Source organism: Indicator indicator, chromosome 14 (assembly GCF_027791375.1).
Source record: "Indicator indicator isolate 239-I01 chromosome 14, UM_Iind_1.1, whole genome shotgun sequence".
NCBI lineage: Eukaryota > Metazoa > Chordata > Aves > Piciformes > Indicatoridae > Indicator > Indicator indicator.
The window spans coordinates 18,152,131-18,162,340 of record NC_072023.1 but is presented as its reverse complement, the minus strand read 5'-3'; the positions used below and the strand labels follow the sequence as shown (position 1 = coordinate 18,162,340).

Sequence of the window (10,210 nt, the reverse complement as noted above, 5' to 3'; positions counted from 1 at the left end):
GTACAGGGGAACAATCACTGCCCTGGTCCTGCTGGTCACACTCTTGCTGATCCAGGCCAGGATGCTGGTGGCCGCCTTAGCCACCTGAGCACGCTGCCAGCTTATCTTCAGTCAGCTGTTGACCGACACCCCCAGGTGTTGATGGCTGCTGGGCAGCTTTCCAGCCATGCTTCCCCAAGCCTGAAATGTTCACAGGGTTGTGCAGGACCCAGCACTTAGTCTTGTTAACCTCATACAGCTGACTATGACCACACTGCGGAACCACTCTCCTTGTACTCCCAAAGCCTCCCTTGTTGTCCTCACTCCAAAAGGAATCCTGCCCCTGCTCCATCAGCAGCAGCCTGCCTACAGAGAGCTGCCACAGGACGATGTCAAGCCAGAGGGCAGAGGAGGTTCTGTGGAGACAGCCAGCCTCTCAAATATCATGCTTGGCTTGCAGCTGCAATTCTCCTTCAGCATTCACAAAGCAGCCTTGGGGCTTGGTTCCTCGTCTTTTGTTTTAGACATCTTTAGGCATTTTCCTTGAGTCTTTTCCTTCCAGTCTGACCTCACAGAATGGTAGGGCTGGGATGGGACCTCTGAAGATCACCTAGTCCAACCATCAACCCCAGGTCCATGGTGCAGAAAGGCCTGGTGGGGGTCCGTCACCCCATTCCTTAACTGGTGGAGCCTGTGCCTGATTTGTTGATACATAAAGAGGTGTGGAAGTGGACACCTGTGTTACCTCCCTGGCTGTGTCCCCATGGCCCCTTCCCCCAGGACTTCCCCTGCAGAGCTGAGTGTGGCCTCCAAGGCCTGAGCTGAGCTGTGAGTTAAAGGAGGTGCCCAGGCCTGAGCTATGTGGAACTCTGTGTCAGTGGGATCGTGTCTGAGGTATGGCTCAGTCTACACTTCCAGAAAGTTCCCAGACCCTCTGAGCTTTGCTAGTCTTGGCCAGGAGTCTGACTGCTGCATTCTCCCTGCTGCTTCTTCTCCAGGCCTGCAGGGCTCCTCCATCCCTCCAGTACCTTTCTGCCTCCACTGCCTGAGAGCAGATCAGCATGCAGATCGTATTGGCTTTGTTCCCCTCTCCTACCCTTCTGTGTCCAGCATCAGTTCTGTCCTGTGACTGGCCTGTCTCCCCTGGCTTGCCCATGACACCTCCTCTGCCCCCAATGACCTGGCTGCATCCTCCCTGGCACACACATGGCCACTGGAAGTCGTAACTGGATTTCACAGAATCATAGAATTGTTTTGATTGGAAAAGACCTTGAAGGTCATCGAGTCCAACCATTCTCTAACTTGCCCAAGTCTGGCACTAAACCATGTCCCTCAGCACCACATCTCTGCCGCTTTTAAACACCTTCAGGCATTGGGATTCAACCACCTCCCTGGGCAGCCTGTGTCAGTCTTTGAAAACCCTTTAAGTTGAGAATTTTCTTCTAATATCCAACCTGAACTCCCATGCTGCAACTTGAGGCTGTTTCGTCTCATCTTGTTACTAGACACCAAACCCCATCTGGCTCCAAGCTCCTTTCAGAGCCAGAAAGTCTCCCTTCAGCCTCCTTTCCTTCAGATTAAATGACCCCAGTTCCTTCATTCATTCCTCACCAGCCCTGTTCTCCAGACTCTTCACCAGCCTCCTTGCCCTTCTCCGGGCCTGCTCTAGCACCTTGATGTCCTCGCAGTGAGGGCCCAAAACTGAACCCAGTCCTCAAGCTGTGGCCTCATCAGCACCCAGTACAGGGGCACAATCCCTGCCCTGGCCCTGTTGGTCACGCCATTGCTGATCCAGGCCAGGATGCTGGTGGCCTTCTTGGCCACCTGAGCACACTCTGGCTCATTTTCAGCCACCTGTTGATCAACACCCCCAGGTCTTTCACTGCTGGGCAGTTTTCAGCCACTATGCCCTAAGCCTGGAGCACTCATGGGGTTGTTGTGATCCAAGTGCAGGACCCAGCACTTGGCCTTGCTGAATTTCATACAATTGGCCATAGCCCATCAGTCCAGCCTGGCCAGGTTTCAGTCCCAGAAGGGCCTAGAGTGAGAACTGAGTTTTTCTTTCTCCTTCTGTCACCTCCTTTTTAACATTTTTCATCTTCTTTAGTGGCTGTTCCCCTGCTCTGCTTCTGACCAGAGAAGTTGAGCCATGGCAGCAATGCTTTTGACAGGCAAGCAGGGCCAGGCAGGAAGGTAATCTGCTGCAGTCTGAAGACAGTGGGGAGCACAGCTGAGAGCAATGCCACAAACCATGGAGCAAGCACTTTGGTAAGCTTTGCTGGGCCAGCTGCTGGTCTGCTGGGGAATCCTGGCAAGAGGAGCTGATTAATGGAATGCCAGTGGAGGAAGACATTGCTATCCATCAGGAAAAGCTTTTTCCTGGGAGGCCAGCGCAGCACTGGAGCAGGTGGTGGGATCTCCATCCTCGGTGGTTCTCAGGGCTCATTCTATGCAAACAATGTGACCTAGTGCCGGGACAGGCCTGCTTAGAGCAGAAGACCCAGCACCTCTCCCCACTAACACTGCTGCTGTCTCCTGAAGAGGAGAGGGCATCGTGGAGCCTCCTTCTTTTCCCTAGTTTTCCTGGGTTGGGACACCTGCTGTGTTAAAGAATTCCTTTTATGGGGACAGGCTGGGGCAGTTGGGGCTGCTCAGCCAAGAGAAGATCTTAGAGCAGCCTTCCAGTACCTGAAGGGGGGCTACAAGCAAGCTGGGAAGGGACTTTTTCCAAGGGCTCATAGTGACAGGATGAGAGGGAATGGACTAAAGCTTGAGGGCAGATCGAGACTGGAGATTAGGAAGAAATTCTCAACAGTGAGGGTGGTGAGACACTGGAACAGGCTGCCCAGGGAGGTTATAGATGCCCCCTCCCTGGAGGTGTTCAAGGCCAGGCTGGATGAGGCCTTGGGCAGCCCGGGCTAGTGGAAGGTGTCCCTGCCCATGGCAGAGGGGTTGGAACTGGATGATGTTTAAGTTTCCTTCCAACCCAACCCATTCCGTGACTCTGAGAATTCAGTATCCTGCGTGGGCTGGGAACCTGAGGCTGTGGGCAGAGTACAAAACTTTTAATGGGTCACAGCATCAGCCCTTGATGCAGAGGGAATGGAGCAAACATCGCTACAGCTGTCCCACGTGTTCAGTGCTGCAGAGGTTACCTGCACAGAGCAGGAAAGATGAGGTGGTCCATGCACAGCTGCAGCAGCTTCTGGCCTTTGCTCTTCAAGGAGGGGACCAGCACCTGCAAAAGCAGTTCCTCTCACTGTCCATCTGGTTTCACTCTCTGCTTCTTCCTAGCAGGGACTTGAGAACGCAGCTTTTTGGGAGCAGGACGGCCAGCCTTCACAGGTCTCCTCTGTGCCTGTGATGAATGTCTCTTCTTCAAAGCAGGCTGTGGCAGCTTCTGTTCTTTCTCAACTTTTGATCCCTCAAGTTTCTTCTTCTTTGCCTGAGGCTCTGTGACGGCATCACAGACAGTGGATGGAGCTGCTGCTTCCACAGCAGGTTCTTCATCTGAAAAAGGAAAGGAAGGTGCTGTCAGACCCTACATGGCTTCCAGGAGGGAAAGCAGCCTGTGAGAGCAGCTGAAATAAGCTTCAGCACCAGGTTACCTTTTGGTGCCTGGGGAATGGCATTAGAAAATTTCTTGAACTTGGCGATGAAGAAGCCATCCATGTTGTGTGTGTGGGGGTAGAAACGCCGTGTCAGCTTGAGGGAGGGGTGGAAGTGACGGCCCTTGAACCTGAGGAGGAGATGGGGTGAGAAGTGACAGAGTGCCTCAGCTCACACCTGGCCACCAAGGGAGAGTCCCCTGTACACACACCTGGTGAAGCCTTCTTTGCCAAAGTCCAGGCCCGTGGCCACCAAGCGAACGTTGCGTTTCTTCAGGGCATAATCCACAACCCATTCGTTCTCCTCGACCTGCCAGACACTAAGTGTTAGGATCCAAACCTCACCAGCACCCTGACTAGGAGATGACCACAGATCATGGAAGGGACTTACTGTGATGGAGCAAGTGCAGTAGACAATGTAGCCTCCTGTCTCTGAGGCAGCATTGACTGAATCTATAGCGCTAAGAATCAGCTCCTTCTGCAGGTGAGCGCAGTGCAGGATGTCCTTCTCATCCTGAAAGGAAAAGGATGTGATGCCAGAGGCACAGGGAAGCACCCAGAGCTCTGCTGTTGGTGGAGGGATGGCAAGAGAGTAAAGCATGTGTGACACTGCAAGTTCTGGAGTCTTCTGCACAACTAACCTCAGAGAACCTAGCTCTGGTACAACACACAAAGCAGGAAAGAAGAAAAGTATCAGTGTGCCTACTGCAGGCATCTCTGAAGAACAAAGCTGCCCTCGAGTCCTTTGTCTTAGGATTCACACTTGAGTCCCCACCTCGTGTCCCCACTGGTCACTCACCTTGTTGGTTTTGACAGCAGGATCCTTGGAAATGACACCAGTCCCGCTGCAAGGGGCATCAAGCAAGACACGGTCAAACCCTCCAAGAACCTGCAGGCAGAGGTGCAGCTGGGATTACCCTCACAGGTGGAGACCAGGAACAAGACCAAGACCAGGAGGGAAACCAGAAGACTGGGAAGGCAGGAAAGATCCCTCACTCCTCCCTGCCTCCACATCAGATAACACACACCACAGCAGCTCTGCTCATCTTGTGACAGCCAGCTTTTGAGAGAAAAGCTTTCCTGAAGGGCCAGCAGCTGGAGGCAAGCAGGGTAAGGACAGCCCAGCGCAGGGCAGGAGCATACCTTGGGGAAGTGCCGTCCATCGCAGTTGCTCACAACCGTGTTGGTGACCCCCAGCCGGTGCAAGTTCCCCACCACGCTGCGCAGCCGCTCGGCGTTGCTGTCATTGGCTAAAATCATTCCTGTGTTCTTCATCAGCTGAGCTGCCAGAGGGCAAAACACATCAGCAAGGGGCTGAGCGCCCGCACCGTGCTTTTGCCTGCAGGACAGCCACCCTCACCCATCCTTTCCCCCAGATCAGTCCTCCTCTATTGCCCCTTTCTATAGAGACCAGTGGAAACCCACCAGAAAGCATCCCCCCCAAGGTTGCATCTGGTACCTATGTAACTGGTCTTGCCCCCTGGAGCACAGCACATGTCTAGGATGCGTTCGTTCTCCTGTGGAGCCAAAGCCATGACAGGCAGGAGGCTGGAGGCTCCTTGCAGCATGTAGTGCCCAGCCAGATACTCAGGGGTGGCACCTGGGCAGGGAAAGCAGAAGAGAAGAGTTTATTCTTCTCAGAAAAGAAGAGCTCTTCTGAGACCCCACCTCAAATACTGCATCTGGAGTCCCCATCATGAGAAGGGGACAGAGCTCTGAGTCCAGAAGAGGGCCATAAAGATGATCCAAGGATTGGTTGCTTTAAGGACAGGCTGAGGGAGCTGGGGTTGTTCAGTCTGGAGAAGAAAAGACTCCAGGGAGACCTTCCAGGTACCGTCCAGTACCTGAAGGAATCCTACAGGAAGGCTGGAGAGGGGCTTTACATAAGGGTGTCTAGAGAGGGAATAGTTTCAAGCTGAAGGACAGTAGGTTTAGACTGGATCTTAGGAAGAATTTCTCCAGTATGAGGGTGATGAGACCCTGCAATAGGCTGTCCAGGGAGGTTGTGTATGCCTCCTCCCTGGCGGTGTTCAAGGCCTGGTTGGATTAGGCCTTGAGCAGCCAAGTCGAGTTGAGAAGCATCCCTGCTCATGGTGAGGAGGTGGCAGTAGATGATCTTTAAGGTCCCTTCCAATCTAAACTATTCTATGATTGCATGAAAAGAAGGTGACAAGCGAAGGAAAGGGAGCCAGGAGCTGAGCCCTCTGACAGCAGTGAGGATCTCACCAATGGGCACGGAGGAGTCATAAATAACAAGCCCTGTTTTCGACCACTTCCCCAGGGGATCAAGGTTCACACCACGGTTGATTAGAGCCTGTAAGAGAAGGAGACAGGACTAAGACACTGCCCTGTGTGACAGGCAAGCACAGGGGACAACCATAGGCTCCTGCTCACCTGTGCCAGGTCCCGGCGCCGGGTCTTGAGCGTGTTGGTGCGAATGGTCATGGGGCGAGGAACTTCATTGGCTTCCAGGAAGTTTACCAGCTGAGTGAAAGAAGGTACAGAGACCAGGGAGGAAAATGAAGACCTGGGGAGACAGCCAAATACTCATCAGCCTGCAGAGATGTGGGCAGCATGGGAGCTTACCTCTGGGAGTGGGAAGATATCCATGAGCTTGGTCAGCAAGAAGTCGCTGTAGGAGTAGTAGGCAGCCATGTCCCGGCGCAGCACGGAGAGGTACTCCTGCCGCGAGCGGCCCTCCTCCCGCTTCCCCACGAAGTCCTGCAGCACCTCCAGGTTCCCCTTGATGCGCTGGTGAATGGTGTGCAGGTCAGGTGGCTCAGCAGGTAGAAAGACCATTAAGGAGTCGTAACCAGCCAAGAAACTGGCTGTGGTCATTTTAGACTTCACCTGGAAAATTTTCCACTGATCTTGGAACAGAAAAGTAGTAGAACGTAAATAAATTACCATCGGATGTAAACAGGAAAAGAATGATAAGGTTTAAATAACCCCATTGGCCTGAAATCTAACATAAAGTTAGTTTTGTACACTGACTCTTTCTTCTTTTTTGGCTTCTTTGCTCTAGCTGGTGCTTCTGCTAGCTTGCTGACCTTGGCTGGGTTTCTTTGTTGTGCTTAAGTACTAACAGCTACTCTCTGCTCTGCTCTTCTTTTGCTGTGTACAGGTGGGGGAAGGGAGCAGGGAGGGGGAAGCTGTTGGTAACCCCCTGGTTTTGTCCAGGGGGGTTCTTGTGCTGTTTATAAATTGCAAATACCTGTAAATATTTTATGTTTTGTACATATCCATCGCGCTTCATATTTTAGATTGCAGTTTTGCTTGTAAATACAGCTTCCTTCGCTTTCAACTAAGCTGGTCTGGCGATTTTATGTTGGGGGGAGTTTCAACCCACCACACTGGCACACAGGCTCTTTACAAGCCTGACCAGGCATGCAGGACCTCCTGCATCACAACAGGCCTTGGAGCTACAAGGTACTTAAAAGAATTCCTTCAGATAAACAGAAAAAAACTAGGGAAAAGACAACAAGAAGTCTTTTTATACTAGAAACATTCCCCATGGCAGAAAGGAGACTACAAGTTCTCTAAGGTTAAGGTTAGAAAAAAACCTCCAAGTCCAACTATCAAATGAAAATGGGCAGAGGCAAGATTAAATGGTACTGAAGCAGGAAATTCAAACCCCAAAGCCCAAGAGCAAGAGCTTTGGGTGCTGGAACTGCTATGTCAGAGACACACCATCAGGAAAATCTGGGTAAGAGGAACAAACTACATGATAAAATAGGACCAGCAAGGAAACTGGAGCAAACTCCAAGCTCCATACAGGGTACATCTCTCCCGTGCTGTACGCTGTCTATTAGGGCAGTTCATCTAAAAATACCTTGTGCACAAAACACTTGCTAAGCCATGCTCATGGGAAGGTCCAAATGAAGCTCCTTGGTTGTACCCAGGCCCCATGCTCCTGCACACACAGGCTCACAGATGTCACAGCTAAAAAGGATATTCTCCTTCTCCATCTGTTCATCACTTGGTAGCTTAAATTGTTCATCTTCATCCAGGTTGAGCTGCAGATCCAGATTTTCTTCCTCTTTCTGTCCAATTTTTTGCTTGCTCTCCTCCTCTGCCATCTCCTCTTCTTCCTCTTCTTCCTCCTCTTCACTGTCTTCCTCATTGAGGCCTCCCCTAAGGACAAACACCAGGATGGATGTTTTAGACAAGAACAGGCACCTCGCAACTGCCATTTCTCAGACAGCAGAGAGCACACAAGAAAAAACACAGGCTTCTCCTCAAACAAGGAAGGACTCTGTGGACTGGTGATGTTTTCAGATCCTCACCTGTCAGACTTCTGCTTCAGGGCAGCTTTTTCAATAGGCAGCAACTAAACAGAGACAAAAGGTTAATGAAATGGCTCAGGTGCCCCTTACTCCATGCCTTATATGAAATTTACCTGCTCTGTTTAAACAGGACTACAAACAAAAGCACCTAATGTCATTCTGGGATCATTTGCTTAACTTCCTCCTAAGGGAAAAGCCCTGTGCCACCTCCATTCAACCCCCTCTAAAGCCATCCTTTTCCCTCAGACCTGATGGGTCCTTTCAGCTCTTACCTCTTCTTCCTCTGATGATGAGGCACCATAATCATCCACCATCTCCTCACTGCTCCCATCCTCATCCTCCTCCATCTCCCAGCTGCAGTCTTCCACCTCACCATCACTAGATAACTCATTATTTCCTTTAGATGGGATTTTCTTGGCTTTGGCTGGAGCCAACCACTTTGAGTTACCATCAGTAAAGCCAGACCGGCCACAAGGCGTTTGTCCTGCTGCCTTTATGGCACCTTTCTTCTTCTGAGAAGATACCTGTTTATCAACTACAAGTAGAAGAAATAGTTCAACATTAGGCTTCGTTCTCAAAAGCAGTTGCCTTGGGTTTTAAGTTGTTCTACAGAAAAGGTATCAGGTCCTGAGCTACCTGTCCAAGAAAAGTGACTGCTTGTTCTCCATGACAATTGAGAGCAACATAAACAGAGAGATATTCTTACTTCTCCCACAATGAAACTTTAAATAGATTTAACTAGACAAAGAATAAAACAAAGCTACAAAATTCTTATGGCATTTGCTCCCAGGCATTACAGTGCCCTCTTTTCCCAAATCTTTATCTGTGCTTCCTTTTCCCTACAGCTTCCCAGGCTGCACGGATCATAATACAGAGCACTTCAAATCTGTTGCCTTGCTAGGAATGAAAGAGGGGTTTAATGCCTAGCAAAAAGATCTTTTGCTGGTTTGTTCTTCAGGCAGCATTGCCACCTGGCACAGCAGGGCCCAGAAATCGGGAAGAATTCATTTAAAATAATTAAGTTTTACCTTTCCCCTATTATACACTACCCTCGCTCCCCACGCCCAGAAAAAAAAAATAAAAAGCCGGAGGCGGACAGAACCCCTGGGGGACAGCAGGACAGGGGAACCTCTGCTCCCTCCCAGCGCTCACCCGCCGGCTCCCGGCCTCCTCCAAGCGCCCTCCTTCTCGCCGGGGTACTGCCCGCTCCCAGTCGCCTCTTCGCAGCCCTAAATAGATGGGGAGGGGTAAGCGGCGGTCAGCCCCTGCATGGCCACCCTCGGACCCCCTCGCACCCCTCCGCCGGGTCGCCACTCTCACCTTTTCCGGCCGTGACTGGAGAGCTTCTTCTTGCCGGTCTCTGGCTCTAAGGAAAGATAGGCGGTGGTCAAACAGCCCGCACCAGTGGCACCGGCCGCGGCGAGGCGGCACCGAGCCGGACCAGGCCGGACTTACCTGGTGGCAAGAAACGAGCCAGTTCCACCTCGGCCCCCCGCTGCTTTCGGGCCTTGCGCCCAGGGCCGCGCTTCTCCTTGGTGGGGTCCAACTTCCGCCCCATGGTTCCGCGTTACCCCCGGCCACAGCAGACTCACGGCCACACGTGGAGGCCTCAGCGCTGCACCAGTACCCCCTCCCGGTCCCGCCCCCTCGCCCCGTAAACCACCCTCCAGGCGCACCCATTGGCTAGCGCCGCCGCTGCTGCTGCCTGAATGGCCGCGCTGGCAACGTCACACGCCCGGCGTGCTCCGTCATGGCCTGCCTGAGCAGGCGGCGCGCAGGACGGGTCCAGGACGTGGGACACCTGGGAGTAGCTCGCCGAGGGCCAGACAGGGGTCCTGCCCGAGAGGGCGTCCCAGCTCCTGGCTTGGCCCGAGGGGAGGCTGCAGCGCCAGCCTCTGCCCCTGTGATAGGAGAAAGGGTGTGGAAGGCCCCAGAGGAGAGTAAGTTACAGGCTTCAAGAAGGAAGAGGAGAGGGAGAGGCAAAAGACCACTCCCCCCATAGCAGAAACCACCCCTAAAACAAAATAAAATACAAGGAAACTTTATTTTTCAGTTTTATCAAGGTTTTGCTCTGGTGTGTTTGTTTTTGTTTATTATATTTTTTCTTGCCTTTTTTTTTTTTTGTCTTCAAGCTGCTTATTAGTGGACACGTCTAGTCAGTTTTTGTATTAAAAAGGATCTTGATGGAGGTAGCTTTGTCTCAAGTCCTGGCTTTGCTTGGTCTTGCTGCACACTCAGCTCAGTAAACGAACTCAGACAAAATAATAAAAAAAACAAACAAACCACAAAAAAGCGCAACAGAATAAAACCAAACCCAAACAACACAAATGACAAAAA

At 51.8% G+C, this 10,210-nt stretch overlaps 1 protein-coding gene across 1 annotated transcript; it reads right to left on the bottom strand.

The window, feature by feature from the left end:
• Positions 1 to 3,152: 3,152 nt before the first annotated feature.
• On the bottom strand, positions 3,153 to 9,431 carry NOP2 (NOP2 nucleolar protein). Its single transcript, XM_054386584.1, has 16 exons — positions 9,329 to 9,431; positions 9,194 to 9,239; positions 9,026 to 9,102; positions 8,146 to 8,408; positions 7,874 to 7,917; positions 7,543 to 7,721; positions 6,174 to 6,373; positions 5,982 to 6,071; positions 5,814 to 5,901; positions 5,047 to 5,187; positions 4,731 to 4,870; positions 4,387 to 4,476; positions 3,979 to 4,101; positions 3,800 to 3,897; positions 3,588 to 3,718; positions 3,153 to 3,489 (listed from the first exon to the last, which is right to left on the bottom strand). The coding sequence occupies exons 1-16, from the start codon at positions 9,429 to 9,431 to the stop codon at positions 3,236 to 3,238; spliced, it is 2,067 nt and encodes a 688-aa protein (XP_054242559.1). The 3' UTR covers positions 3,153 to 3,235.
• Between the last annotated feature and the right edge of the window lie 779 nt (positions 9,432 to 10,210).

Bases quoted from the DNA above. Each gene is read 5' to 3' on its own strand.
- NOP2 (XM_054386584.1), bottom strand. From the start codon at position 9,431: ATGGGGCGGAAGTTGGACCCCACCAAGGAGAAGCGCGGCCCTGGGCGC. The intron at 8,409-9,025 runs GTGAGCGCTGGG...TTCTACTTGTAG, and splicing joins AGGAGGCCGGGAGCCGGCGG to TTGATAAACAGGTATCTTCT. The intron at 6,072-6,173 runs GTAAGCTCCCAT...TCTTTCACTCAG, and splicing joins ATATCTTCCCACTCCCAGAG to CTGGTAAACTTCCTGGAAGC.